Source organism: Drosophila yakuba, chromosome 3L (genome assembly GCF_016746365.2).
Source record: "Drosophila yakuba strain Tai18E2 chromosome 3L, Prin_Dyak_Tai18E2_2.1, whole genome shotgun sequence".
Classification (NCBI taxonomy): domain Eukaryota; kingdom Metazoa; phylum Arthropoda; class Insecta; order Diptera; family Drosophilidae; genus Drosophila; species Drosophila yakuba.
Window position 1 is genome coordinate 3,445,403 of NC_052529.2, and position 27,051 is coordinate 3,472,453.

Consider the following 27,051-nt stretch of genomic DNA (forward strand, 5'->3'; position numbering starts at 1 on the left):
ATAGTGTGGGCTTCATAAAATATTGTTAGTGGCTCAGTTTACACAAGTGATAGCTTTGTGTGCAGATCGGTGTGTGGGGAATAGTCATTAGTGGCGATCGTGCCGCATTTCGCGCCATTTTACAAATGTTAGTTACTCATTTTGAATCACAATCACTTTCGTGTTAGTTGTGTGCGCAATCAAAAGAAATACAACTCAAATCAATAATAACGAAATCAAAGGTTTTGTTTTAGCTTGGTTTATTACAAAATCATAATTAAACGAAGGTGCTACAGGGTAGCGAAAATCTAAATTATGCATGACGGTGCATTATAATAATCTTTTCAATTTATTACAAATACGATAATAAATTAAGCTTAAATGGGTTTTGTGTACATTTCCAGAAGTGGAAATAATATGCGTTCAAGTCGTTAAGTACTGTCAGAAATCATAACAGTGGTGGACATCCCTTGATTCTGGGTTTAGAATGTTAAACTCGCATAAAGGAAACGTGCGCACTCTAGACTACAAAATACAAAAAGTATATGCATGTATACATATCCTACAATATATATATCGTAATTTTTAGGTTCTTTTTTCTTCTGCGTATAAGATCAGTAATTAGAGGATTATGGGATCCAGATCCAATCCATTTTCTGTTCTCTTATTCTCATTTGACAGCAACTATCTCGGCATGCTTTTTAAATGGTTTCATCTAAATTCAAGATCACTTTACAAACTAGCCAATTTCAAGACATCTTACACTAAATTGGGTGTGAAATGGATTCGAACGCAGTTCAAAAAGGGAAAATTAGGAACGAAAATAAAACGAGTTTGCTGAATTGCCTCGCTTGTGTGTGGGTGTGTGGTTGTGTGTTTCATAAACTGGATAACAAATGCGTTTGATAAGCGAAAACCGGCTGTGTCTGTGGTTCTGTTCTGTGTAACTTCCTGGAGTAATGTAAACAACAATGTAATGAAACTATACAAAAAATAATAATTCAAGAGGTCCTATAGGCTTGGCGAAAAAATGCAGTTAATACACAAGATTTGCTGCAATTCACATAATACGCTACAAGATTCGATCCGGTTGGTTACAATTTCACTTATGCTATTAATGCGCGTGCTGGTGAGATGCTCCTCCCCTTGTGCCAAACGCGCTCATCAGATCGCCCTCGTAAAGGGCAATCAATAGCATTATCCCCACTCCGCTGAGCATGCCGAGAATCTGCAGCAGGAACTGGCCCACTGATTTGTGCGAGGCCGAGATCTCTGGCATCTGCAAATAGAAAATATTTTGAATAATTGTAATTGTTTAGAGGTACACTTTATATTGCCCACTCACCATATCGACTAGGGCAATGTAAATGAACAGACCCGCCGCCACGGCGAACATCCACTGGGCCACATCGGGGGACTGGCCAAAGGCAATGCCAAAGATCATGCCGATGAAACTCAGGACTCCCGTCAACAGGTTGTAGTAGACGGCCGACTTCACCGACATGCCCGCTTTAATTAAAATGGCAAAGTCACCCAGCTCGTGTGGCAATTCGTGGCAAAAGACAGCCAGCGATGTGGAGAAGCCGCCGGCAATGTTTTCCGCAAAGGCAGCACCAATGGCCATGCCATCCGTAAAGTTGTGCAGACCATCACCCATAATAATCATCCAGGCCACGGCACTCAACGTTTCCGGCGGCGAATGGACGTGTCCATGGCGATGACTGTGACCGTGATGTGAGGACTCGTGCTCCCGCAGGATCACAGTCACATGATCATTCCGGCCGTCCTTATCCTTAGCACTGTTTGCTGCGTACACCGCGTTTCCGTCCAGATCGGTGACAATTGTGTTGTTGTCCTGGCCCTCATGACTCTGCTGGTGGCTGTTGTGCTTGTGGTTGTGATTATGGTGATTCATCTCCACGCAGTTCGTGTGCAGCGTTGATAGTAGGGATTCGGCAGCGGCGGCCATGTCATTGGAGCCATCGTGATCGCCCACACCGTTACGCAGCTCCAAAGCGGAAGGAGCATCTCCGCCAGCGCCCGCCGCCGAGTTCACTCCATCGCCGGGCAGGTGCATCCACTCACTCTGCTTGTTGTTCATGGTGATCTCGTCATAGCAATATGGATACGAGCTGTACTTTTGCTTGCAGATCTTGTCGCCAGCCACCGAATTGTTAACCGACGAGTCGGGATCACGCATCACCTTCGCCCGCGATGGTTTCTTCGTCTCCTTTTTCTCCACGCTCTTGCGCCACTCGGAGATCATGGTCAGCGCATGCTCCATCACGTAAAAGAAGATGATGCCACCCAGGCAACCCAGTCCTTTCATGATCATCCCCCGCTCATCCTGGCCTGCAAGAGACTAATAATTGAACGTTAGTCATAGCTGTGGACTAACCCATCAGAATTATCAGCTTTACTTACATGAGGAAGCAAGTGCAGCAGGGCATCGCCAGTCATCGTACCCACGGCCAGCGCTACCAGATATTGGATGATGTATTTGTAATACCGGGAATTCATAAACGGTATGATGGCCACGCCTACCAAGCCGAGGATGCCGCAGGCAAATACGGAAATGAAAGCATAGATCCACACTGGAAAATGAGGAACAGATAAGTAAGGAGCTACGAATGGGCCGTAAGCTGTGTCTAACAACACACCATAAAATATATCCTTGTTCTCTAGCAGTATTTCCGTGCTATCAATGCCGGCCAGGACAACAGGTTCTATACATCCGCCGTTTTGGGCTGCCACCTCATGCAGGAGTATCGGACACAGATGGAGCAAGTCCATATCGCTCAGCGTAAAGCTCTTGGCCTTTTCCTCGAGTGGTTGTGTGTTGTTGTTGAGCAGGGGTGCGCATATGACGTTGGAGGTGGTGTCATTCTGCATAAGCGTGCAGTTGTTCAGCTGCAAATTGGGATCTTCTACTTCATCATGAACGGGATGATTATAGTGGGGCTGGACATGATGCACAAGGCGACTAGCTGGAACGCACTTTAAATAGTAAATCCGGAGTTAGTAAGCAATAAAAAGAAGAACGGAACACACGTTTCAATACTCACAGTTCCTTCACTTGCCCCACTGACCAACGCGTTGAGGCTGAGCTGCTTAAGTAGGCCATCGAATACGCTGCTGTTCATCAGCTCATCCCGGGCCATAAGCTTCTCGAGATAGTACTGGGTGATCTGCGGGACGCGGGATTCGAATTCGGATGTGTGATCGTGCCCATGGCCGGCATGGCGCTTTTCTCTTCTCGATGGCGGGCTGATGCTGTAGTTAGAGGTATCGTCGTCGCCAGAAGCGGATCGCTGCTGTCGCCGATCGGTGGTTTCACTGGAGGGACTCAGGTTCGTGTAGACGCGGGCATTCAGCTGTTCCTGGCTGTTTTGGGCCGTGACCAGCGAGCCCGGGCCCAGCAGACTCTCGATGTGATCCTGACAGTGCAGGCGGTGTGCACAGAGTAGGCACACCACGCATACGGCCATAATGTGACGCGCCATTTTTCAGGCCCGACTTGCTCTCGTTCTTCCACTCCTGGGACTAATGCTAATGTCTCTGACTCTGACTCTCGTTTCGGTTTACTGCCCAGCTCGGTTGGCTACAATCATTATATATCCACCGATCAGTCAGTCGTCAATTCACTCGCTTATTTCGATCTGGAATTGAATGGGAATGTCAGCAGGAGATTAGCCAAAAACGAAAACAAGTACATCAAGCCAACACACAATTCTATTTGATTAAATATCGTTTATGGGGCTGCTCTCTACTGTCAGCCCCTTATTACCATCCCACACTCATTAAGTCAGAACCGATTTACAAAGGCCATTTGCCCATTGCATAACCAAAATAGCCAGCGAACCAAAGCGGAAGTTCAAGATCGTTCGTTGGTGGATCGATCGACACCTCCAAATATGGGACATCAAACAACTGGTTTTAGGTGCTTCAAGATCGCCATAAATGGACGGTTTCGCTGCATTCGTTGTCTGTGATAAACAAAGAGTTCTTTCGGTAAGGCAATTGGATATATTTCACTTTTATTAGCTAGGAATATGCCACCAGAAAGCGGTTTCTACTTAATTTTTATGATCTAACAGTTTGTACCGTTCAAATTAATTTATATGTTTAAGCATACAAAGAAATATCACACCTGATAGATAGACATTTCGACCTTTATCACTTGGAAGCCCTATTTAATGCACATTGCGTTAACATTCCTACTTCTTATCAGAGCATTTGCTTTTCAAATCACAATCTCATATTTCACTGGCTTTAATCGAATTTTCAATGCCAGAATTAAAATGTTCGATTCTATGTCGCTACTTTTCTTTAGAAAATCGACACTACACTGCACGAAAATCAGCTGAGAAGTTACATAACGATAACCCATTGGTTATTAGGTATTTACCAACTAGTTTTAAGCTCCTAGCCGGGAGCCAAATTGGTGGATGCCATGCGGCTTCTTCGATGAGCAAAATGCGAGTGGCACGCGCCAAAAAAGAAATTCGCCAGGCGGAACTGGAATATTTCCCAACCTTCTCCCCCGCAACTAAAGGAAAATTAGTTTGTTATTGTGGTGGCACAACAACATTTGCAACAACAACTTGTTGGGACTCGGACAATTTTGCAATTGCGCATTAATGGCAGTTAGTTCAACGGTCCTGCATTGAAATCCAATTTATTGATAAAACTTTGGCGAAAATTTACGACACAGGTAAATACGTATACACAGAGATACACGTGGGTGGCTCGCTGGCTATATCGACTTAATAAAAGCGAAAGCCAAAACCACTATAGGTAATAATAGAAGCGTCATTGTTGTTGCATAAAGTTTGGTTTTGGTGGCGTCAAGGTCACAGGAAGTGGGCGTGCTGCCGTTGCACCCGCGGCATTGACAAGGACACGCGTCGCCTTGGCAAGGGGTTAAGTGTTAAAGGTTGAGGTTGAAAGCTAAAGTTGAAGCTCTGGCACTTGTTGAGGAAATTAACTGCCAAACTGGCAAAAGAAAGAAAATTTGCGAATAATCACTGCCAGGCAGAAACTTAATTTCAGCGCAATAAAAATCAATCAACGATGCTGTTATTTGCATACAAATTCCCCAAATCAGATCAGACACAATTCATCGGCAATATTCCCAATCAATCCAGCAAACTCAGTCAATTGGTCAAGTGCTGCCGCCATTGACCGATTGTTTCGTTTGTATTTAGTGTTTTTTTTTTTGGTTTTTTAAATCAAGCCTCATTTAAATTCTGTTCGCGTGATTTAAATGGAACCACTGCGAGAAAATGTTTAACGATCTCGTTTTTATGACGGCGTCAATGCTATAGGCCCTCTTTTTTCGGGGCCATCACATCATTTCACTTTCTTCCACAGCACACTGGTCGCACATTTATTGTAAATATTTTTTAAAATATCTGAATGCGGCTCGTACCGAAACTTTATATCTTTGGGAACCAAAACACTAAACCCAACCGATCTGCGATCCTCACCACCAGTGAGCTTTGCAAGCGCTTTGCAACTGAGAGACGCGCGTCGCTTGCGGTTCGATTTATAAGCCAGTTTCATTGCTGCCTAATTGAGTATATATGTACGTACATATGTGCATATCTATGTGTATCTCTATATGACTGGGGACCACATTAAAGCATACCCACATCGAAGGCGTGCTAACTTGACGGGGCGTGGCTGATTTTGTACCATGTCTAATGTCGACGAGTACCACAGAACCCAATGATTCCACCTTAATGTTGTGTTCTTGACCAAGAGACTTAATGCGGTTCAAAAAGAGATCTAATTAAAATGCCAATATTATAAGAGTAGATCAGAGGATTATTTTAATCCTAACCAAACTAATTAATTCAAAAAATATTAGTTTTTTGGCCAGCTTTCAATAGGTGATTTATCTCTTAATTGGCCAATTTAAATGGACTTAATTTACAAAAATATAAGCGGCATTTACTTGTAGGTATTTAATACAAAAATATTTGTTTGTTTAACATTAAGAACTTTTATTGTTTCCAATTTCAACTGAAATCTAACATATCAAGCGGTACCCCCCTTCAGAAAATGAGAACGGGTTTCGTTCAATGCTTATACAAACTTTTGCTGAGCAAACATAAATGAATTTCATCTGAGACCGCCATTGGTACAAAAATTCGTTTGGCATCGCATAAGATCTCCATGCTGAAATTTCAGCAGAGAAGGGTGGGTCTCATTTCGCAAATTGTGAAATACCAAAACGTTCTGGAAACTTTTCGCTGACTCAACTTTATGAAATTTCACATGAAATCTCCATTTCATAACCTCAAATTTCCTGGGACCCATTCCACTTTTTATGCTTGGATCGCATAATCAAATTTCGCCCGACATCTACACGAAAACCCAAAATTGCACACGCGATCGCTCAAAGTACAATATATACATAGGTAGATAAAAGCGGCCCAAAGCTGATGAATCACTAGGCTAAATTAAATTTCACATGATATGTACTACATACTTATATCCACGTTTTAGGACGTGACTCTAAATAATAACCTTAAATCGCATATTATAAAAAGTCTAGAGTCGTACTCATAAAACTTTTCGTACGATTTATATTAACATGTGTACATACAGATATTTACCAAGAGCTTAGCACAATCTGCAGTTTGTTTAGCCTGAAATTTCAACCGTACATCTTCATCTCGAGATAGCCTCTCTACCTGCTGAGCAATTTACCTGTATCTTGGCCGCAACAGAAAAACGAAATTCATACCTGAAACTTCAGCGAAATAACCTGCGAAAAGGTCTACCCAAGAATCCAAGCACACACACATACAAATTTGGGCATTATCTTTTTCGTTTCTTTCATGTTTTTGTTGTTTCTACCTTTTCATGAGCCAGTAAATAGTTGGCCCAAAGCTCGATGTGAAATTTCAGTAGACGCTGGAGGAAGATATGAAAAACCTCGGGCCATGTGATGGCCACATGGAACTGAAGTTCTGGATGGATAGAAGCCAAGTACACAAAACTAGACTAAGCTGAGCTGAGGTCAATCACGTCGGATTCGAAACCGAACTCGGAATCCGAATGGACAGCTACGGGGATCCAATCCGATTGGATCAAATCCGTACGGGACGAGGCTCTGACCTTGCCAAGCTGGTCGTCTACTGAATTACATACTATGCATGTGGACTGGCTGGCTGGTTTAATATTCAGCTAGTACGACCACTGACACATAACTGATGTTGAAGGGCTGGCCATATGCGATAAATAATTCATCTGGGGGCATCGAAATGATCATGGATCGCCGAGAATTGTTTGTTTTCCGTATCGAGTTCGTGGATGGTTGAATGGTTTACTGCCTCAGCTGTTGGCGCCAGGTTGCAAGGCATTCGCTGCTGATATTGCATATTTCTGTTTGCAAATTGTACATATCAGCTTTTGCAAATTGCGCTGCCTCATGAATAATTGATTGGCGGCGGGTGTTTGTTGGAGAAATGGAAAAGTTCTCGCCCGATAAGGATGCTTCTCCTTGGCCCCCACCATCGGAAACAACTATCTATGATTCATGCACCACCTACACTTCTAAAAAAAAGAAAACATAACTAAGTGGATGGCGGCCAAAAGTGCGAAGGAAACACATGTTGATATACATGTGGGTCAGTGGCGATAACAGTGACGGCAACCAAAGGGGGTTGCGGAATTAAATATATTCCTTATGATTCAAATTGAGATAACCATATTGTAAAATGACGTCATCGGTGATAAGAGGTCTTATTAATAGGAAAAAGGAAAGTGTATATTTTATTCCCTGATATACGGTCTTAAAAGGTTGAACACGTGTAATGTATTATGATTATTATTCATTACTGAAAACTACGTGCAGATCGCTTACATCACGTTATTGACGTATTGATTTTTTTAAATATTGATACTGCTGCATATAACTTATAAGTTACTTAAGTTATGACGTTTCCTAATCATTAAAAACACTATCTTATGTTTTTTGCTTAGCTAATGACGATTTTTATAGGGGTATATGAATAGTTTTTGTTGAGTTCCTAAGGCAATATAATATAAGCTACACATACTGCGGAGTGGAGACCCCTTCCACGTTGTCATCCCCTTCTAGAATCTTATCTAGCTGCGCCACTGGGCGATAAGCATTCTGGCCCGTTTGCTGCTACTTATTTCTCTGATTTTGCGTATGTAATTAGGCTCTTAAGATAACGCGAATGGAAATGGCATTCGGAATTGCGCTGAATTATGTATAGAACATACTCTGATCACTATAAGTATGTCGATCGAAAATAGCATAAAAACGTGCTGAATATCAGTGTAGTTACGTGTGCATCTGTGTATGTGTGCGTACAACAAATACATATGCATCGAAGTGAGCGGGTGTCAAAATCACACGCACATGGAAATGTCCCGCTATAAATAAATACGAGTGGGTGGTGGTGGGTGAATTGTGGGCGGTGGGATGGGGGGCGCGTCGCATGCACTTCCAAATACTGAATGAGCTTACACCAAGATTATTCACAAATGCGGGTAATTAATGCAAGCCCACTACTAACTCACCCGTAAATTTGCCGGACTGTTTAGCACATCACCACACACCGTAACACTAACACGCACTCACACAATTGCTAGAGTTATTGCGGGATCGAAGATAATGCTGGACGATTCTGGGATCTATAGAATTGGCCGATGCGGTGGGCGTGTGTTAAAGAGGCCGTCGAGATAACGCCGAGTGTCAATTACAAATCACGGGAAATCGAATCTGCATTGAGCGGCGAGATTTGCACGGATACGGAGTACGGGATGCGGCCACCAGCACCAACACCAACACGGGCTCAATTACGCAAGGGCGGGCTAACTGTAAACATTTTTATCTGGACACGCTAAACATATGCCGCAGCAGCCATCTCTCTTTCGCTCACACCGCCAAACACAAAAAATCCGCAACTAAAACAATTTTGTTATAACAATTATCGATAGGCGGTAGGGATGTGGAAAAACACTGGATCATGGGCGATAGCTATCGGTGTTACGTTGTTATTATGCTATATATCGATAAATTACCAAACAATGTAATCTCTTGCAACATGTTTTAAAAATATCGGATGATTAAAATATATATTTGATCTTTAACTAAATAAATTAAATATTACCCGCAATTTACGCATTTTTGAATTGGCGTTTTCAGAGTCCGCGTTTTTATTATGTTATTAAAGACTAACAAAAAGTATTAACTTTTCGATAACGGAATAAAATAATATTTAAAAAATTACTTTTAACCTATATCACAGCTGTTATAATATATGTATGATTTCAAAATTTGTATTTCTAAGCAGCCCCACGACAGTTCTATATAAATTCATTTCGAAATCTAGGCACCTTAACTTTTACTATCATATGTCGATAATTATCAAAAACAACGCGCAAAACAGTTTGTCTTTCTTCACTAAAAATTAATATTTGCAAGAATGGGCGACACTCAGCATTTAACTATTGGTTAGTATGGCTTACTATATCTCAGATCCAACATTAAAAGTCTCATATACGTTGCAGGCTCTAAAAAGCCCATATATCCGGATGATGGGATCTTAAAGCTGTATTCGATGCGCTTTTGTCCATTTGCACACCGTGTGCACCTGGTCCTGGATGCCAAAAAGATTCCCTACCACGCTATCTACATCAATCTTGACAAGAAACCCAAGTGGTTCTCCCTGGTGAGCAGCTCCACCGAGGTGCCGGCACTGGAGTTGGTCAAGGAGCCGGGAAATCCTGTGCTGATCGAGTCGCTCATTATTTGTGACTACCTGGACGAGAAGTATCCGGAGGTGCCATTGTATCCCACGGATCTGCTTAAGAAGACCCAGGAGAAGATCCTAATCGAACGTTTTGGAGAGTTTATCAGCGACTTCTTCTACCTGGTACAGCACGAAGATTCGGAGCAGCTGGTCGACACCGATCTCTACGCCGGACTGGTCGCTTACGAGGAGGAACTAAAGAAACGTGGTACCAAGTTCTTTGGTGGCGCCAGCCCAGGAATGCTAGACTACATGATGTGGCCCTGGTGCGAGCGTTTCGCCTCTTTGAAGTTCACTTTTGATGAGAAATACGTATTGAGCCCGGAACGTTTTCCAACTTTGGTGGGTTTCATTATGTTTATTAATAATTCTTTGAAATTATTGAGATTATTTTATTTCAGATTAAGTGGCGCGACTTGATGCTCCAGGATCATGCTGTCAAGCGTTTCTATCTGGATGGTCAGGCCCATGCCAAATACGTAGACTCCCGGCGATCGGGCAACGCGGATTACAATATGCTATAGTACGATTTTACGATTATACTTATAATATGTGATTAATCTATTTTTAATTTTTAGCAATGAGGCTAAGCGTGTCAAATTGGGCTAGTCCTCAGCATTGTATAAATTTTTGCACATAGAATTATCAAACTACTGCGACAGCCTTATTGTGATTGAAAAATAAATCCTTGCATTTTTATTGTTGAAATAGGTTTAGGTTTCATTCGGTTTTTGAGTATTAAATTGAAGGAATACAGTTTTAAGCTAAAGTTGAATTTATCAATTTAAATTGAACCGCGCCACAATCGAAATATATTCGATATACTCGCTTGTCCAGCGACTGCGACCACTATATAAGTTCGCGGAATCCCTCGATTTGTTGTCAGTCGATCGGAACTACTTTGCTACCAACATTTCGCGTCTTGGGAATTATCTTAAAAACGTTAACAAAATGGCACTGCCGCAAAAGCACTTCAAGAGGGGTGAGTGGGGGGCACTTCAAGGTCACCGGGATAGTGACGCTGCAAAAGTTAGCAATTGATTTCATAGTTTTATCAAGACCTCACATAGAGAGGCGTAAATTACGCAGAGATAGAGATTTAATTTTAGCCCAAGCATAATGGAAAACTTTCCGCTGACGTCACAAATCACCTTTCAACAGGTTCACCCAAACCAGAAATTCCCGAGGATGGAGTCCTGCGTTACTACTCGATGAGATTTTGCCCGTACTCGCAGCGTGCCGGTTTGGTGTTGGCCGCCAAAAAGATTCCGCATCACACGGTTTACATCGATCTTAGCGAGAAACCAGAGTGGTACATCGACTACAGTCCATTGGGAAAGGTGCCGGCTATCCAGTTGCCACATCTGCCAGGACAACCGGCTTTGGTGGAGTCCCTGGTCATTGCCGAGTACTTGGATGAACAGTATCCGGGCGAGGGTTCCCTTTTCCCCAAGGATCCATTGCAAAAGGCGCTAGACAGGATCCTCATTGAACGCCTGGCTCCCGCTGTCAGTGCCATTTACCCCGTGCTCTTCACCAAGAATCCACCCGCCGATGCCATCAAGAACTTTGAGACCGCTCTGGATGTTTTTGAGCAGGAGATCACCAAGCGCGGAACTCCCTACTTCGGAGGCAACAAGATCGGCATTGCTGACTACATGATTTGGCCCTGGTTCGAGCGATTCCCGGCCCTCAAGTACACTCTGGATGAACCCTATGAGCTCGACAAGACGCGCTATCAGAATCTATTGAAGTGGAGGGAACTGGTGGCCCAGGATGAGGCTGTCAAGGCCACCGCCTTGGATGCCCGAATCCATGCCAAGTTCATGAAGACCCGCCATGAGAACAAACCCGACTACGATGTCGCCTTTCAGCCCTTGTAAAGAATGCAGGAATGAATGACGGAAATCAACATACTTAAACTTAAATTGTGAAGTCGTTGCCTATTAAGAAAATATTAAATCCACTTATAAAGTTGAACATAAAATGTTATTTTTGCCTCGTCTGCAGGGATTGGGGTTATCGCTTTTATTCCTGCTAATTAATAAACTTTACATTTATCTTACAGGTTCCACAAAACCCGAGCTGCCGGAAGATGGAGTTCTTCGTTTCTTTTCCATGGCCTTCTGCCCCTTCAGCCACCGAGTTCATCTCATGCTGGCCGCCAAGCAGATTGAGCATCATAAGATCTATGTCGATTTGATTGAGAAGCCGGAATGGTACAAGGACTACAGTCCTCTGGGCAAAGTGCCCGCCGTGCAGCTTACTGGGGTGGAGGATCAGCCTACGCTCGTGGAGTCGCTCATCATAGCAGAGTACTTGGACCAGCAATATCCCCAGACACGACTCTTTCCCAAGGATCCGCTTCAAAAGGCGCTGGACAAGATTCTAATTGAACGATTTGCTCCAGTGGTCAGCGCTATTTACCCTGTGCTGACATGTAATCCCAATGCCCCGACAGATGCCATACCGAAGTTCGAGAATGCCTTGGATGTTTTTGAAGTGGAGTTGGGCAAAAGAGGAACTCCGTACTTTGCCGGACAATCCATTGGAATCGTGGACTATATGATTTGGCCTTGGTTTGAACGTTTCCCCAGTATGAAAATCAATACGGAGCAAAAGTATGAGCTGGATGCAAAAAGATTTGAGAAGCTGGTATATTAAAATTACACAACTTAAGATGCATGCATCTCAATTTAACTTCTTCTCCTCCAGCTAAAGTGGCGCGATTTGATGGCCCAGGATGAGGTTGTGCAGAAGACAGCTTTGGATGTCCAGCTGCATGCCGAGTTCCAGAAATCCAAAACCCTTGGAAATCCCCAGTACGACATAGCCTTCAAGGGCAAGCTATAGAACGCAAACTGGTTTAGCCAAGATCAAATCTTTGCAACCGGCTTTGGACTGCATTTATGTTTTATTCATTCCAAGCGAACAATTCAAATAAATCAAGTGCATCAAGCATCCTTCACCAGCAAATTGTAGTTGGGTCGGCCCAAGCTGCGTGTGCGCAAGAACTCTGCCTGAACCTCGGCCTCCATGTAGAAGGCCATCACAGCCGGATCTCGTTTCATGCGTTCCACCCAAAGAGTCTGGAAAATAGTATACTAATGTACTTAAACCATCCGGGAGAATACAAAGCTGCTCACCAGCTGCGGAAAGCGGCCCTCATCGTAGTTGTAATCCTCTCCACGCTGCAACTTGAGGAGATCGAGACGCTCACACCAGGGCCAAATCATGTAGTCCAGAATGCCCGTCTGCTCGCCACCAAAGAAATCTGTACCACGGCGAGTCAGCTCCCTTTCGTAGATGTCCAGGCCGCTCCAGAAGGGCTCCAGATCACCGCCATCGGATGCCTTAAAGAACGCACCTAGCACCGCTCCAAATCGCTCGATTAGCATCTTATCCTGCACTTTTTTCAGCGGATCACGTGGATAGAGTGGTCGCAGTGGATACTGCTCGTCCAGATATTCACAAATCAGCAGCGACTCTGTGAGCACTGGTGGTCCAGGTTCTCGCACAATTTCCAGAGCCGGCACCTTGCCCTGCGGATTCTTGTCCAGCAGCCACTCCGGCTTCTCTGTGAGATTAATGTAAATGCTGTGATACGGTATCTGCTTGGCGTCCAGGACCAGATGCACTCGTTGGGCAAATGGGCAGAAGCGCATTGAGTACAGGCGAAGGATACCATCTTCGGGTACATCCGGCATGGGTGAGCCTGTCGGGCACATTTATTAATATCTTGAATAACATCCTGGAACTACCCACCTTTTGCCAAATGCCTGCCGTTACTCATGATGTGCGTGCTCGGGTCCAGAGATGCAAGTGGTGATAGCGATTGCCATGCGAGTGATATATAAAGCGCAGCTCACTGCCCTTCGCCGGGTGTCTTCGCTTACCCGGCTGAACTTGGTGGCTTGCGGCTGACACACATACCAAGCCATGTGGATACAGTGAAGCCTCTTTGGAGCCTGCACATTGCTCCATAAGCTTTTTAATTATTTACCTTAAAATATTACATTTTACAATGAACTGATTTTAGGTCCACAATTATATAGATTTTACTTAGAATCATTTTAAAAATGGTGTATATTCATGATTTCTTGATTATAGTTTTAATCTATGGAGATTACCATGTATATACCTTGTCTGCACCTCATGCCCAGCCCCGTATATACCCTTGTATCCAAAACTCAAACCCCGTACCGTGGATTCTGGAATTAATTCATTAATTAATGGTTTGTGTGACATAATATATTTTATTAATTATTGTTATTTAGAGCATTAAAAAATCTCCTTGATATAAATTACTTTCAGTACTGATTTAAGCCAGCAGATCGTAGTTGGCTTTGCCGGCATTCCGGGTGCGCCAGAACTCGTTGTGCTGCTCGGGAGTGGCATAGAAGGACTTGACCACCGAGTCCGCCTTCAGAAGAGCAATCCACTTGCTGATCTTGGGGAAGCGACCCTCGTCAAAGTTGTACTCCTCCGGCAACTTCAGCTTGATGACAGAGAGGCGTTCGAACCAGGGCCAGATCATGTAGTCCACGAAGCCGGGCTTGTTGCCGCCAAAGAATGGGGTACCACGCTTGGTCAGCTCCTGCTCAAAGATGTCCAGTGCCGCCCAGTAATCTTCCAGACCGGTGCTGTGCAACAGGATCTTCATGAAGGCACCGGTGATGCCGCTGAAACGCTCCAGCAGGATCTTGTCCTGGGCCCGCCTCAACGGATCCTTGGGCAGTAGCGGATTCTCCGGGTACTTCTCGTCCAGATACTCGGCAATAATCAGCGACTCGATGAGCGAGGGCTGATCCTTCTCCGCCACCAGCTGCAGGGCAGGCACCTTAAGCAGCGGGCTCACGTCCACCAGCCATTCTGGTTTCTCGGTGAGATTGATGTAAATGGTGTGATGGGGCACATTCTTGGCATTCAGGACGAGATGTGCGCGCTGTGCGTAGGGGCAGAACCTCATGGAGTACAGGCGGAGCACTCCATCGTCGGGGAGCACAGGCTTGGGGGAACCTAAGAAACGCATTTATTTGCCAGTTAATATCTCAGTTAGCAGATAAGAATGGTATTTGCATATTAAACAAAGTTATTTTTATATTTTATGATTGGTTGTACAAGTAAATCAAGTTGCAACCCGAAAATGCGCCCCTGTATTATTCGATTAGCAAGTCATTGCACTAAAGTTAATGTTGATAGGGCCCAGACGTGATAAAGCTAAAAATTTGTCGATACGTTATCTTTTAAAGTGTAAATATTTTGGTTCGTCTGATATCGGGTGTAATGCTGCAGCTCAAAATTGAAGTAATATTTATATAAATAATTATATATATTCCTAGTGTTATAAAAAATAGTAATGAAGTTTATTTACCAACTGCCAGTTATATTACTCAACATATCTAACATTTTGGCAAAAAATCCCAATAATTCATGCGAATTTGTGTAACATCATGAAATACAAAGTCGTTATTCGGTCATTAGGCGGAATGTTGGAGAACTTGTTTCATAAATAATAATAAACAAATAAACTAATGACATGGGCGTTTCTCTTGGCGGCGACTAAAACTGGTTCTCTCTTACCTTTGGCCAAATGTTTACCAGAACTCATTTTGGTTACTTGAAGAACTGAACAAAATTCACTTAACTGTTGAAATGTCGACGTTGAATTCCGAACTGAATTTTCTCTTCGACGGCGCTCTGTTTTTATAAAGTTTCTATAAAGGCGAATAATCGACGGGAATATTCCGAGCTTTTTGCACCGTGACTCTTAGTTTTGTCGGCTCTTGAAATCGCTTTTGAAAGCGAATTCTCATCGCAGACGTTTATTTCGATTTAAGACGCTTTGCTACATTTGCGATTTGTTTTGGGGAAGAAACAATTATCCTCCGGTTTATACATACATCTACTTAGTTTGTTAATAATCACGCCTGCTTGTAAATATAGATATTATATTTAATTTTTTTACATGGTTGTTTGGGGGGAGCTTTTGTAATTGAACTTCGAACTACTACATACATTTAGAGTTTTAAGTTTATGAACTTTTCGCAAAAAGTTACAATCGGCGGACTTTCAAAATAAAACTTAATCTATGTACAAAAAAGTTCTCGAAATTTCCGTTTATGTCTTACAAAAAATATAAAAAAGTATTAGTACATATACAACAGAGTTGCTGACATCATTAAGTCGCGATAAATAGTAGTTATCAGTAATTGCATTAAAAAAAAAACCAATTGGAAAGTAATAAACAATGATTACTATATTTGCTGTTCCAATTAATTGTTTATCAAAAGTAAAAATATCTCTTCGCTGCTTTTGGTCCTACAAATGGGAATTCTTTTGAAAACTCAAGTGGATTGATTTTTATATCATTTTTAAAATGTCCGCAAATGTTCAAAATAATAGCATTAAAAATATTCGTACAATTTTAATGATTAAACTGTATAGTTCTTTTTTCCCGAATCAATTGCGCGTTGTTGTTACACTAATTACATGGGGTAAGTAGCTAAAACTAAGTAAATACGTACACTTAAAAAAATTCTACACACTGGAGTTAAATGTTGCTTTCTTTCGTTTCTAAATTTCTTGCTTTGTTTTTTGTTTTGCATCGTTGCCTGACGATTCCCATTCTAAGTTTCGTTTATAGTTTCGTTAAATTTTTTTTTTCGCAATTTTGTATTTTTTGCTTGTTGCTCTATAAAATATGCAAACTGGTTGCATTTTGATCACGGTTCTTGCTGTTGCATATAAACATCCCTCTCACTTTTGATTATTGGAACGACTTGATTTTCTTCGAAAAATTTAAAGAGTATGGTTGTTTTCAAATTTATCCATGGACATCCAGTTCCTCGAATGCTTCAGTTCCATTCGCCATTTGTCCAGAACGAATCGATGGTGTTGATGGTAATGAAGTTGATCCCGATGCCTGCACTTAGCCATTCGGTGAGGTGGATGCTCTAGGAGATGTGGGTGTGGCTGCTGCTGCTCCCTCGTTGTTGCTCATCTTGTGCAGCATGAGGGAGTGCGTCGATCTGGTGGCGGTGGAGCTGGGATACTTTGGCTGCATTTGTTGGCTGTTGGACACTGTGGAAGAGCTGCTGGTCGCCGGCTGCGGCTGCGGAGGTGGCGGTGGCTGCTGGCTGCAAGTGAACAGAGTTCATCAGTGTGCTCTTGCTAGCCCTTAGGACACACACCCCTTCTGCTCGCCATCCTTCTTGCTGTTGAACATGGCCAACTCGATCTCCGTGTGCTGGCTGTTCATGTGGCGCACCCACTCCGCTGGCGTATCGAAGGATCTGTGCATTGGAAGGGGATATATATATTATGTATTATAATAGTTCTCTATCTCTGAACACTTACGTGGAACACAAATCGCAAAGCAGGGTTACGTGGTCGTGATCCATGTTGTTCTCCTGTTGCTGAAAACAAAATATATATCTTGGTTTATAATAATGCCCATTGATGTATTGATGTCCAAGTACTCACCGAAACTCGGCGTCGTTTCTTTGGCACATAGGTTTTAACAGAGCGCAGGGCGAGATTGCCGGAGGCGGATGTGGCGCTCCCGCTGGCACTGGTTGGCAGGAGATTCCTCTCCGTGCCGCTCGTGGGATCTCCGGCATGTGTGCCCAGGTGACGGACCAGCATTTTGGTGTCCTCGAACGACTTCTGACATATCTCGCAGACCAGCAGCTGCTTGAAGTTGTTATAGTCGCGCAGCGTGTGCTCCTCACTCTCCTCGGAGGGTGTTCCACGATCCCTGTTCACCTCCAGCTTTACGGCAGACATCTTAAAGTCGAGCGGCTGCTTGGGCGAGCCCAAGGGCCCCTCCTCCAGATTGTTGTTGTTGGACGCACTGGTGGCATTTGGTGGGTTGTTGCTCCAGTCGGTCGGCTCCTGTTTGATGGTTAGGAAGTTGTGCGGATGTCGCAGTGTCGGCGGATGTGATTGTGGTGTCTGCTGTGGTGGTGGAGGTGGTGTGGCTGCCAGGCGCGAGGGCACCACGTGCTCAAAATGAGGTGCTTCATAGTAGTCTCGAGCTAAGGGTGAACATAAGATTAGTATTTATCTTCTGTGCTGCGTAATGGTACTCACATCTTTCGCAGGCGCTCTCCCTCCTCAGACGTCTCTCGAAGACCAGGCCCACCTCGTTCCGCTCACGAAGTGCCTGCTCCTCGTACTCCGTCCGTCGCAGCGTGGTCTCCGCTTGGTCAGCACCCGGACCGGCGGCCAGGGGACAACTGCTGCAGCCCACCTCCGTGCAAATGGAGATTGGCTGCGATGGCGGGGCACCTGAACCTCCTACTGCTCCTCCTCCTCCTCCGGTCGTTGTTGTGGAGGTTGGTGGTGGCGGGTGAGACTGCGACTCCACCTGACCGGGTGCCGCAAAACAGCACTTGTCCTCCGGATCGATGGCCACCTCCTTGTTGACGGAAATGCCCAACTTGCTGCTGCTCGCGACGGTTAGGAGTCCCGTGTGTGCGGCCAATTTGGGTGACTTAATAATCACGGGCGAGTCCTTGGGCATTACGGACGCACCGAGTCCGCGAAACTGCTGCTGAGGATTATGGTGATTCAGGTGGCTGTGGTGTGACGACAGCTGGTGGTGATCCAAAGCGAATCGCGTCGAGCCTCCCGGCTTGCTGGTATAGAGATCACCCTGCAGTTGCGCCGACATGGTGGATTGTGGCGGCGGAGGAGGCGGCAAGGCGGTTCGTGTGCCATTCGACATGTACATGGTGCTGGCCTCCCGTGGATGCAGATGCCCGGCCAGTGAATGGGGGTGGTGCGTGGTCGTGACCACTGAGCCGGAGCCACCGCCATTGGAAGAGCTGGTGCGGCACAGGCCGCGGATCTTGAGGATCTCACCGCCGCGCAGTACCTCGTTGAGAATGTCGTTGGATACGGTGGCCTCGCCGCTGTACATGTACTGAACCAGGATCTGGATGGCGCGGTGACTGAGATCCGGCGGCAGCACCACATAGAGCACTCCATTGGGATTGGTGATCGGTGCCGTTTCGAACATGGTGGCAAAGAACTGGGACGAAGCACTCAGGATGAACTTGTGGGCCGAGATGCCCACCGTGGGAATATCCGAGGGGATTCCGCTGCTGTTGTATGAGCTGTACAGAACCACATCGGCGAACTTTTCATTTCTGAAGAGGAAATATGAAACGTTAATGTAGCAATTCTACGTATTTGAGGCTTAGCAATTAAAATATTAAAAAAAAAAATATTGAATAAAGGTTATTTAATGTCAGGTTCTCTTAGATTTAATGTTTCTAACAATAAACAAATAAATAAATGCCAGCTTAAAGTTATAAAATTATAAAAGAACAACTTTAAATATGTACGAACTATGCTATAGCATTACTTACTTATAAAGTGTGGCTATGGAAGAGTTCAGATAGGTGAGGTGCGAGTCCCACTTGAGGTGATAGTTTTCGGCGGCCATCTCTGCGGCCGGCAGCTCCTGTACAACGATAAAATCAATAAACAAATCAATAAATGCCGCCAGTCGGTGGGGTGTGTATTTTGAATCCGCCGATCCCACCACACCACCCAAGGTGTGGTGAATACACACTGCCCTTGTGCCAGTATATTTAACAGTTGGAGCAACGGTCATACTCATTGGTTAGCTTCCATTTGTTTACATATTTTTATTTGTTTTTATTTGGAAAGCATTGAAATGTCGGAGTTCGACACGCGACTTATTGAGTTGGTTAGGGCTAATCCCAAGCTATATGAGCGGGAACTTCGAAACGCGCCCTACGAAGCCCATAAGAAGCGACATCCGGAAATCTGGAGCAGCATCTCCACTTCATTAAATACAGATGGTATGAAACTAACAACTTCTATAGATTTTCGTTAATTCCTCGCTATATTTTGACTTAGTTAATGCCTGTGTCAGTCGTTGGAACCATTTGGTGGCCAAGCACCGTCGGGAACTGGCGAAGGAAAAGGCCGGAGGCACTGGCTCCGATTGGAGCCTTCTGCCGCATTTGAAATTTCTGCAGCATCACCACCATCCCATTAATCACCGAAATTCGAGTGATCTGAGTAGAAGCTCACTGAAATCCAACGACGAGGTGAACGACGAGGAGTATCCGCTCCAGGAGGCCATGGATGAGCAGTTGGCCGTGGCGGGAGCTGCACCACCAACCACAAATCCTGTCCAAGCACCGGCCGCGGCTCCCGTCAGAGCGGAAAAGAGGATAGAAGCCCTGCTTGAAGGTCTGGGAGAAGCGAACCGCATTAAGGCGGAGAAACGAATCCTGGCCTACCTATGCAAATGCAATCTGCGCGCCCTCAACGACGAGCAAATCGATGATATAGTCATATAGAAAGATTGCCAGGATAGAACATCATAAGCAGCGAACATCACTCATCATATAATTGATTAATATTTAAGGCCTTTTTGTTATAGTTTAAATATTTGGACAATTATCTTTAGCGTATACTAAGATACTTTTTCAAATTTATGCTTCCCTAAAAGAAAAAGAAAACTTATTTTTGACTCATTAGCTAATAATAATAATTAAACCTAACATTCAAACTAATTCTTTAATTTAAGATATGAGAACCATTTAACTTTTGAACTCACCAAGTGTTTTGAATAGTTAACTTTGATTGAGGTTGATTGATTTAGCAATTTAAACTTGTTTTAGCCTTTCTTCCAAGCGAATGGTAAACCCCAAACAAAGCATCATGTCTGCATCAATTGACGCCAAAGGTCATTTATGGGCCCAGAGATTGAGGGGATAGTATAGTAATGCAGCAGGAAGCTATCTGTATGGCCGAAGCCAACTTTGGATAGGCGGGAGCAGGTGATAGGCGAGGGAAAATCGAATTCAGCCACGCCAAAAAACTCCTACTATGACGCAGCTGCTGCTGCTGCTGCTGGGAAGTGGTCAAAGAGTCAAAGAGTGCGCGCGCAAGCAATAACATGTCCAATATCCACGTCTGGATCGGATCGGGGGAAGGCCCCACAACACGGGGACAGGGCGACGACGACGCCAAAACAAGCATTTAGTTTATTAATTCGAGGACTCCCAAAGGGGGGACGCGGTGGGCCGAAACAAAAACATAACGAGCGAGGAGCGTCGTGCACCCTTAACGACTGATGCCACACTACCACTAACCCCTCGAACCGACTGAATCGCACAGTCCCACAGTCGACCATTCCTACGTACATGGTGAACCCTCGACGCACTAAGCCACTATATGAACTACTCCTACGGCCAGCCACCTTCCCATTCCCATTCCCATTCGCATTCCCATACCCATTCCCATTGGCAATCCCCGGACCCAGCTCTTGGTATTAACACCGTATTATCGATTGATTTCCAGCACAAGCACACAACAAAAATCAATAAGCTGCCCAAAGCCAAAATCAAATATTGTACAGTTCTGTGATTGCCAGTTCAATGTTCTTGTCCGCCCCAAAAGTTATAAACAATTTGCAGAGTCTGATGTGTACTTACGCCTTAATAAATTGTATTTTCAAAATACGCGCCCAAAATGTTTAAATGCTACATTTAACTGGAAATTCACCTTGTCTCTCCTCCTCGATTTTTATTTGTTTTAAATCGCTTCACTGGATGAATTGAATTGAAGTCCGTGGATTTTGGAGGATCGTGCTTGTTGGTTATTTGTTAGAAATTAATAATTTGTTATTGCTCTTCATTGAGAACGATGGGGAAAACCGTGCGACTTGGACTTTTGAGCTGGGGAAACTGCGCAGCGCGTCGCTTGAGCTTTCGCGTTGGTGGCCACCGAACGAATGAAATCGCTGTCAAAGAAACAGGACCAAAAGGACTCTCCCAGGCGAGAGAGAGAGAGAGCGAGAGAGAGTGTGTGAGAGAGAGCGAGATAGACGGGGTGCGAGCCACAGGATGCGAGAGAGCAGCCCTCGTCCTCACGTGCGCATTGTTATTGTTGTGGTTGGTTCGAAGTTGGATACGAAGCGCGCGTAAAATTGATTTCCCGAGCATATTGATTTTTGGTATCTCACTTGGCCTACACCGCCTCCTCAGCCCCCTGAGTTTCCGCTTGCTCAGTTTCCTGCCCCTCCTCGTCGGCCACCTCCATGTCCTCCTCTTGGGTTACCGCCTTCTTTTCATTGTCCTCCTTAGCCATTGCCTGCTTCTCCAGCTGCGTTTGCGACGCCGAGGATGTGTCCTGTTTCAAGAGCTCTCGCAGAAACATGGTGGCATAGGCGGCCGTGGGCAGCGAGAACTCCAGTAGTAGTGCCATGTAATTGGCATCAGCTTCAGCTGGTTCTGGTGTAACCGGAATGTTCTTCAAAAGCTCCCAGTCGGAGGCAATTAGAGTATCCTCTGGCGTGTTGTACATCCTAAAGCTCCACTTGAGATCACTGGACGAGATGATCATCTTGCGGTAAGCGCCAGCCAAAGCGTATGTCTTCTCCTTGTGCTTAAGCTGCTCCGAGGAGAGACCCACTTCCGCTAGCATTTCCTCGTACCAGGCACCACACTCGTTGTTGGGATAGGTGATGTCGTGTCCTGGCAGGGGCAGGACCACATCAGAGAGTTTGTATTTGCCGCTAGCAATGTCTTCTGCTGTGAGCGGGCGAACCTTTCGTTTGAAAACAGACTCCTCTTCGATGGCTTCATCCTCTTCAACTGCTTCCATAGGCTCATCGTTAGTCTCCTCCTCCTTTTGCTCGTCCAAGGCCTGCTCTTCCACGACTCCTGGCTGATCCTGCTCCACATAAACCAAATCGCCGGGTATCAATTTCAAGCCGAACTCCTTAATCCTTCTGGACGCTATCCTGTTGAAGATCAGACTTTGGTATGCATGTGGATATAGCATAAGCATGTTGCGTGGTATCTGCCGCAGAGCTGAAGAGTAATCTGATTCGCCAAATCTGGCCAAGCCGTCCAGCAGCTTCTTCTCTATGAACTTATCGCCGTAGATTTTTGCAGCTGCCGCCGCGGAGTCGCGATTTTTCCACCACTCCTCGCGTATGGGACGCATAAACTCCACATCCGAGTCGCGAGGCTTCAGTATCAGTTCGCAGGCCAGTTTATAATCGTGTTTGAGCAGAGCCACGCCCACCTCATAGGTGGGCACGCTGGCACTGTTGCCGAACCGCTGCAGCCCATAGTAGTTGATGAAACCGCGTTCCTTCAATGACTGCAGTGCCTGCTCGATTTCTTCCCGCTTCTCCTTGGCAATGTGTCGCAAGGCAATGCGGAAACGATTGCCCTGCAAGTCTCCCAGCTTCAGTGTGTTGGATTCAAATGCAAAGTTGCCTATCTGCACATTCCGTTGGCACTTAGCTGCGCCCAAAATACTCTCTGGTGTACGACGTTTGATGGAGAACTTCTGGGTGGTCTTCGCCCGCTTGTCCTTGATGCCGCTGTAGTTCACCTGCGATGGTCGCAAGCTGTTGGAAAATATTGTTCGTAGAGTAAAGCATTTAAAATTTGTTTTAACTTACTTCAGTCGTGCTGCGAAAATAGAGGCCACATCGCTGGTAACCAAATTTGTTTTGTGCACCAGGAAGGTCACATATTCCGCGGGAAAGCTCCAGCGTTTGTCACCTATCGAATTGGAGATATCAAACTTTGTTTTCCTAGGTAATCATTACTACTAACCGCGTCCTGGCTTTGGCTTAAGTATTCTTATAATCTTCTTTTCCTCTGCCGACACCTGTGAGTCTTTCTGAGTTGGGGTTTCACCTTCGGCCGCATCCTTCTTTTCCAAGGATGCCTCCTCCTGGACCTTTGGCTTAGCCTGCTGCTGTCCAATGGTGGTGGACAGCAGCTTACCCTTGTACAGCTGCTTTATCAACTGGTGGACTTGTGTTCGCTGATCCTTATCCAGAGTGGTCACATCAATCTCCACCTTTTGCTCGATCGTAGGATCGTTTTTGGCCTCGGCCAGTTTGGCTATATCCTGCCAAACTTCGGGGCCAATTACTGCCTCCAGTTCTTGCCGCCAGTTGTCCAGTTCTTTGTCGGCCACAGCTGTTGTATGATTAGATGCATTAGCACTTTTGGAACAGAGTTCAATTGGCATATACAGACCCACAATAGCCACTTTAGGCACACTGAGATCGCTCAATTCCAGCACTTTGCCGTTGCTATCAATCTCGTTAACGTGAAAATCGGAGAAGCGCGACTTGAGTATTCCCGTGAAACCAGGTGCCTCCGGGTTAGTGAACTCCGTAATGCCCACTTGGTTCTCCAGCAGCGTGGTCTTCTGTGGTGGCGCATTTCTATCCAGCAACAAAAAAAAACGCCGGTTAACAACGATATTGTGGATTGGATTGAATACGTACCTGTTGCGCTGACCTCCTCCATTGTTTTGAGGGCGATCCTTCTTCTGGCCACGCCAGTTGCTCTTGTTGTACGGCCCGGAATGGTGATTCCTGCGTCCTCTGCCCCGATCCTTGCCCATCCCGATTCAAAATGCTCGTTTCAAAAGTTGTCGGCAAATGAAATCCACGTTTTGCAGCACATATGATGTGCCCATTCACAATAAGCTTGAAACGTTTTTTAAAGTGACCGCAAGTACTAAAACTTTGAAAAAAAAGTTTTCTAAAATGGATTTTATAGCTTGTTTGCATAAGTTCATCAGCAAATATACGAAAAATTTTATTTGTTGCATGAATAAAATAATTATAAGATAAATTCAATTATTTTTAAAAATAAAACATCTGTTAGTATTTTTAATCATTCACTCTCCAGTATTATTTGGTATTTATCGCTTGCATGCGCAAGTTCACACTGCATACATAACGTAACATTGTATTCAATACACAGAAGCATTGGAAATAAGTGTTAAATTTGAGAAAGAACCAAAAATAGTCAACGATTCATACATTAGGTTTAGCCAAGGAAGTGACGAAATGTTGCCGCATATGAGCGCGGACGAGGCACAGCCGTCCACGACGCGAAAGGTTTACATCAATCCCAATTTCCAGCTGCAAGGTCAAACGGCGCATCAGCTGCCCTTCCAAATGGCCTTCCAGGCGTTCCAGACGCCACCGCAACCTCAGCTCCAGCCCGCGATCCACATCAATCCGCACTTCCTGCATCGCCAACGGGCCATGTACGAGCAATGCCAACGGGAGCAGCAGGAGCAGCTTATGATGCAACAGGTTTCCGCCTCGTACTATCTACAGGATCCGCCAGTGCCAACGATTCCCTTAATGGCTACACCTCCTCCTCCGCCCGCCAAGATCATCAGCAAAGCAAGCACCTGTCTCGTGCGCAAGCCACAAGTCAAGTCCAGTGCTCTGCCAGTGAAGCCCGCTGCTCCAGTACCTGTGTCCAGTGTTTCCAGCCTGGTGCAGCCTCCATTGGTAAGCATTTCCAAGCGGAAGATTGTGCGCCAAGGAGCTTGGAAAACAGCGCCAGCGGTTGCTGCCCCCCATCCTCCTCCACCTGCCAAACGCACTAGGTACAAATTAGTGCGTGCCATCTCACTTACCTGTACACCGCTGGTCAAGAAGCGTCGTCCTCTTCGCGAGTTTGTGGGCCAGTACGCCCTGAGACGCACCAATGAAGCGCAGACCACCAAAAAATTGAGGTAATGAAATTCGGATACGAGCGCTAGTGATAGTCAAACAACAGTCGACTCTCTAAGGCGGAGAAACGTGCATCAACTAACTTAATAATTATTACAGCTCCAAGCCGCAGGTGCTAAAGCTGGGCGTTAACAAATCCCTCAGCATGGTCAGCATACACGGCGTGATGTACAAGAAGATATCGAAGAACAAGATAACCAAGCTGGATGCCAGTTCCTCCGCAAGGGTAGCCAAAACGACGAGTCCTAGGACCTTGCAGCGTACCTTGTCTGGCAGAACCCTCTTCGTCAGCGGCAATAAGTTCATCCTAGATCCATCCGGCTGCCGCCTGACCAGGGTTCCACCCTCAGCAGCTGGTGCTGTCCAGAGTAGCGTAAATCGTAGCATTCTGCGGCGCATCGATATCGGTGGCCTTACCTACGTGGCGTCGCCAAAGGCACTGAATGTCTTTGTACGTACCACCAATCACGTATCGCGAGCTCATCTAATCACCGCCAAACAAAGAAGTCTTACGTTGCTCAACAAATCGTTGGTGAAGACCAATGTGCCTTGTGCCATCTTCCAGAAACTGGGCAAGTGCGCCGCCCACAATCGCGGCAAGTGCCGCAAACTGCACGATAAGCGGCAGGTCGCCATCTGTGTCAGGTTTGTCCTAGGCCAAGCGAGGAGTGCTAAACCTTCGATGGCGTTCAAGGTTCGAAGTTCCCAATGCGGTTTTCTTCTTAAATTCTTTCACTTGCAGCTTTCTGCGCGGCGAATGCACCAAGCCCGAATGCCTGCTGTCCCATAATGTCACCCTGGAGAAGATGCCCGTCTGTCGGTACTATTTGCGTGGCGTTTGCGTTCGCGAGGATTGCCCGTACCTACACAAGAAGCTGAGCAGCAAGACCGAGATATGCATTGACTTTGTGCGCGGCTACTGTCCGCTGGCTGCCGAGGTAAATTGGTCTGGCACTTATTTCCGTTGATAAACCACTAACTCCAATCCTTTTTAAGTGCAACAAACGTCACGAGTTTGCCTGTCCCGAGTTGGAGCGCAAGGGCAAGTGCGAGTTGCCCAGGTGTGTGTTCTGTAAGAAGCCGCCATCGAAGCGGTTGGTAAAGGTGAAGTCGCGTCCCAAACCGAGCTGTAAACCTGTCACCGTCCCGGATACTGCGAAAGAACCTGCCACCGAGCAGGAGCTGCCCACCAGTTCACGGTACTTTGGAACCCATAAGGAGCCGGCGGAGGCTATATTGACCACGAATGACGTGGAGCAGGAGGAACCTGAAGCGGATCAGGCGGAAACGGAAGCTCCTGGCCCTCGACGACGTCCACAACTGGGAACTTTGCCCTCTTTTATTCCTTTAGGTGGCGAAGAGGAATTGTAAGGCAATGCGAGGTGACTTGGATCCAACGTTCAGGTACAAATTAATTCGGTTAAGTATCGTTTTAGCGTTTATTCTAAGATTTAACTTTAGTAGTTTACCTTCGATTTTTAATAAAATACTCAATAAAGACAAATTTACTTGCGTAAAAATAAACAAAAGCTGTAGTTTCTGGGCTGGATATTTGTAACATTTCAATGCTCGATTTTAGCTTAAGATCGTTGGTAAAATGCATCAATGTTTTTTTTCGGTGTATCAAACCATCTGGCAACATGCCGATCGTGCAGTGTGACCAGGCAGCACCACTTGTTATTGGATTTTGTGGCGCCACATAGCTGTGTACCTGTT

The 27,051-nt window shown here is 45.3% G+C and overlaps 9 protein-coding genes across 12 annotated transcripts; 4 read left to right on the forward strand and 5 right to left on the reverse strand.

The window, feature by feature from the left end:
* Positions 1-222: 222 nt before the first annotated feature.
* LOC6532699 (zinc transporter foi) lies at positions 223-8,951 on the reverse strand. Of its 2 annotated transcripts, none has more exons than XM_015194061.3 (6): positions 8,542-8,951; positions 3,045-3,638; positions 2,640-2,976; positions 2,404-2,573; positions 1,325-2,341; positions 223-1,258 (listed from the first exon to the last, which is right to left on the reverse strand). In XM_015194061.3, the coding sequence occupies exons 2-6, from the start codon at positions 3,480-3,482 to the stop codon at positions 1,094-1,096; spliced, it is 2,127 nt and encodes a 708-aa protein (XP_015049547.1). In that variant the 5' UTR covers positions 3,483-3,638; positions 8,542-8,951; the 3' UTR covers positions 223-1,093. The 2 variants fall into 2 exon arrangements, with proteins under 2 accessions (XP_015049547.1, XP_002093441.1); XM_002093405.4 differs by lacking the exon at positions 8,542-8,951 and adding an exon at positions 5,411-5,474.
* Positions 8,952-9,328: 377 nt separating this feature from the next.
* Positions 9,329-10,461, forward strand: LOC6532700 (pyrimidodiazepine synthase). The gene is made up of 4 exons (XM_002093406.4): positions 9,329-9,477; positions 9,535-10,118; positions 10,178-10,299; positions 10,355-10,461. The coding sequence occupies exons 1-4, from the start codon at positions 9,450-9,452 to the stop codon at positions 10,383-10,385; spliced, it is 765 nt and encodes a 254-aa protein (XP_002093442.1). The 5' UTR covers positions 9,329-9,449; the 3' UTR covers positions 10,386-10,461.
* Positions 10,462-10,599: 138 nt separating this feature from the next.
* On the forward strand, positions 10,600-12,752 carry LOC6532702 (pyrimidodiazepine synthase). Of its 2 annotated transcripts, XM_002093408.3 has the most exons (3): positions 10,618-10,758; positions 11,845-12,431; positions 12,492-12,752. In XM_002093408.3, exons 1-3 carry the CDS (start codon positions 10,728-10,730, stop codon positions 12,627-12,629), a joined length of 756 nt encoding a protein of 251 aa, XP_002093444.2. In that variant the 5' UTR covers positions 10,618-10,727; the 3' UTR covers positions 12,630-12,752. The 2 variants fall into 2 exon arrangements, with proteins under 2 accessions (XP_015049548.1, XP_002093444.2); XM_015194062.3 differs by lacking the exons at positions 11,845-12,431; positions 12,492-12,752 and adding an exon at positions 10,938-11,763 and having other exon boundaries at positions 10,600-10,758.
* Positions 12,642-13,865, reverse strand: LOC6532703 (pyrimidodiazepine synthase). Its single transcript, XM_002093409.4, has 3 exons — positions 13,542-13,865; positions 12,923-13,491; positions 12,642-12,865 (listed from the first exon to the last, which is right to left on the reverse strand). Exons 1-3 carry the CDS (start codon positions 13,567-13,569, stop codon positions 12,731-12,733), a joined length of 732 nt encoding a protein of 243 aa, XP_002093445.1. The 5' UTR covers positions 13,570-13,865; the 3' UTR covers positions 12,642-12,730.
* Positions 13,866-14,012: 147 nt separating this feature from the next.
* Positions 14,013-15,539, reverse strand: LOC6532704 (pyrimidodiazepine synthase). The gene is made up of 2 exons (XM_002093410.4): positions 15,360-15,539; positions 14,013-14,795 (listed from the first exon to the last, which is right to left on the reverse strand). Exons 1-2 carry the CDS (start codon positions 15,385-15,387, stop codon positions 14,098-14,100), a joined length of 726 nt encoding a protein of 241 aa, XP_002093446.1. The 5' UTR covers positions 15,388-15,539; the 3' UTR covers positions 14,013-14,097.
* A 7-nt stretch (positions 15,540-15,546) lies between these two features.
* LOC6532705 lies at positions 15,547-21,467 on the reverse strand. 2 transcript variants are annotated; one of them, XM_002093411.4, is made up of 7 exons: positions 21,330-21,467; positions 19,154-19,248; positions 17,871-18,931; positions 17,262-17,815; positions 17,136-17,194; positions 16,970-17,071; positions 15,547-16,915 (listed from the first exon to the last, which is right to left on the reverse strand). In XM_002093411.4, exons 2-7 carry the CDS (start codon positions 19,228-19,230, stop codon positions 16,708-16,710), a joined length of 2,061 nt encoding a protein of 686 aa, XP_002093447.1. In that variant the 5' UTR covers positions 19,231-19,248; positions 21,330-21,467; the 3' UTR covers positions 15,547-16,707. The 2 variants fall into 2 exon arrangements, with proteins under 2 accessions (XP_002093447.1, XP_015049549.1); XM_015194063.3 differs by having other exon boundaries at positions 21,260-21,397.
* LOC6532706 lies at positions 19,379-20,427 on the forward strand. Its single transcript, XM_002093412.4, has 2 exons — positions 19,379-19,612; positions 19,671-20,427. Exons 1-2 carry the CDS (start codon positions 19,465-19,467, stop codon positions 20,117-20,119), a joined length of 597 nt encoding a protein of 198 aa, XP_002093448.1. The 5' UTR covers positions 19,379-19,464; the 3' UTR covers positions 20,120-20,427.
* Positions 21,313-24,276, reverse strand: LOC6532707 (pseudouridylate synthase 7 homolog). Its single transcript, XM_002093413.3, has 5 exons — positions 24,085-24,276; positions 23,831-24,021; positions 23,399-23,770; positions 23,242-23,344; positions 21,313-23,187 (listed from the first exon to the last, which is right to left on the reverse strand). The coding sequence occupies exons 1-5, from the start codon at positions 24,201-24,203 to the stop codon at positions 21,795-21,797; spliced, it is 2,178 nt and encodes a 725-aa protein (XP_002093449.1). The 5' UTR covers positions 24,204-24,276; the 3' UTR covers positions 21,313-21,794.
* Positions 24,277-24,531: 255 nt separating this feature from the next.
* LOC6532708 (zinc finger CCCH domain-containing protein 3) lies at positions 24,532-26,859 on the forward strand. Its single transcript, XM_002093414.3, has 4 exons — positions 24,532-25,337; positions 25,435-25,980; positions 26,078-26,273; positions 26,332-26,859. Exons 1-4 carry the CDS (start codon positions 24,655-24,657, stop codon positions 26,704-26,706), a joined length of 1,800 nt encoding a protein of 599 aa, XP_002093450.1. The 5' UTR covers positions 24,532-24,654; the 3' UTR covers positions 26,707-26,859.
* Positions 26,860-27,051: the final 192 nt, after the last annotated feature.

Coding starts and splice junctions, on each gene's coding strand:
- LOC6532700 (XM_002093406.4), top strand. CDS start 9,450: ATGGGCGACACTCAGCATTTAACTATTG. Junction 9,478..9,534: donor CACTCAGCATTTAACTATTG/GTTAGTATGGCT, acceptor TATACGTTGCAG/GCTCTAAAAAGCCCATATAT. Junction 10,300..10,354: donor GCGGATTACAATATGCTATA/GTACGATTTTAC, acceptor TTTAATTTTTAG/CAATGAGGCTAAGCGTGTCA.
- LOC6532703 (XM_002093409.4), bottom strand. CDS start 13,569: ATGAGTAACGGCAGGCATTTGGCAAAAG. Junction 13,492..13,541: donor CGGCAGGCATTTGGCAAAAG/GTGGGTAGTTCC, acceptor TGTGCCCGACAG/GCTCACCCATGCCGGATGTA. Junction 12,866..12,922: donor AGGGCCGCTTTCCGCAGCTG/GTGAGCAGCTTT, acceptor ACTATTTTCCAG/ACTCTTTGGGTGGAACGCAT.
- LOC6532708 (XM_002093414.3), top strand. CDS start 24,655: ATGTTGCCGCATATGAGCGCGGACGAGGCACAGCCGTCCACGACGCGA. Junction 25,338..25,434: donor CAGACCACCAAAAAATTGAG/GTAATGAAATTC, acceptor TAATTATTACAG/CTCCAAGCCGCAGGTGCTAA. Junction 26,274..26,331: donor ACTGTCCGCTGGCTGCCGAG/GTAAATTGGTCT, acceptor ATCCTTTTTAAG/TGCAACAAACGTCACGAGTT.
- LOC6532706 (XM_002093412.4), top strand. CDS start 19,465: ATGTCGGAGTTCGACACGCGACTTATTGAGTTGGTTAGGGCTAATCCC. Junction 19,613..19,670: donor CACTTCATTAAATACAGATG/GTATGAAACTAA, acceptor ATTTTGACTTAG/TTAATGCCTGTGTCAGTCGT.
- LOC6532705 (XM_002093411.4), bottom strand. CDS start 19,230: ATGGCCGCCGAAAACTATCACCTCAAGTGGGACTCGCACCTCACCTAT. Junction 18,932..19,153: donor TCCATAGCCACACTTTATAA/GTAAGTAATGCT, acceptor TTTCCTCTTCAG/AAATGAAAAGTTCGCCGATG. Junction 16,916..16,969: donor AAGGATGGCGAGCAGAAGGG/GTGTGTGTCCTA, acceptor GTTCACTTGCAG/CCAGCAGCCACCGCCACCTC.
- LOC6532704 (XM_002093410.4), bottom strand. CDS start 15,387: ATGAGTTCTGGTAAACATTTGGCCAAAG. Junction 14,796..15,359: donor TGGTAAACATTTGGCCAAAG/GTAAGAGAGAAC, acceptor TGCGTTTCTTAG/GTTCCCCCAAGCCTGTGCTC.
- LOC6532699 (XM_015194061.3), bottom strand. CDS start 3,482: ATGGCGCGTCACATTATGGCCGTATGCGTGGTGTGCCTACTCTGTGCA. Junction 2,574..2,639: donor GAACAAGGATATATTTTATG/GTGTGTTGTTAG, acceptor CTCATTTTCCAG/TGTGGATCTATGCTTTCATT. Junction 1,259..1,324: donor ACATTGCCCTAGTCGATATG/GTGAGTGGGCAA, acceptor TTCTATTTGCAG/ATGCCAGAGATCTCGGCCTC.
- LOC6532707 (XM_002093413.3), bottom strand. CDS start 24,203: ATGGGCAAGGATCGGGGCAGAGGACGCAGGAATCACCATTCCGGGCCG. Junction 24,022..24,084: donor GGAGGAGGTCAGCGCAACAG/GTACGTATTCAA, acceptor GTTGCTGGATAG/AAATGCGCCACCACAGAAGA. Junction 23,345..23,398: donor TAAGCCAAAGCCAGGACGCG/GTTAGTAGTAAT, acceptor CCAATTCGATAG/GTGACAAACGCTGGAGCTTT.
- LOC6532702 (XM_002093408.3), top strand. CDS start 10,728: ATGGCACTGCCGCAAAAGCACTTCAAGAGGG. Junction 10,759..11,844: donor GCAAAAGCACTTCAAGAGGG/GTGAGTGGGGGG, acceptor TTTATCTTACAG/GTTCCACAAAACCCGAGCTG. Junction 12,432..12,491: donor CAAAAAGATTTGAGAAGCTG/GTATATTAAAAT, acceptor CTTCTCCTCCAG/CTAAAGTGGCGCGATTTGAT.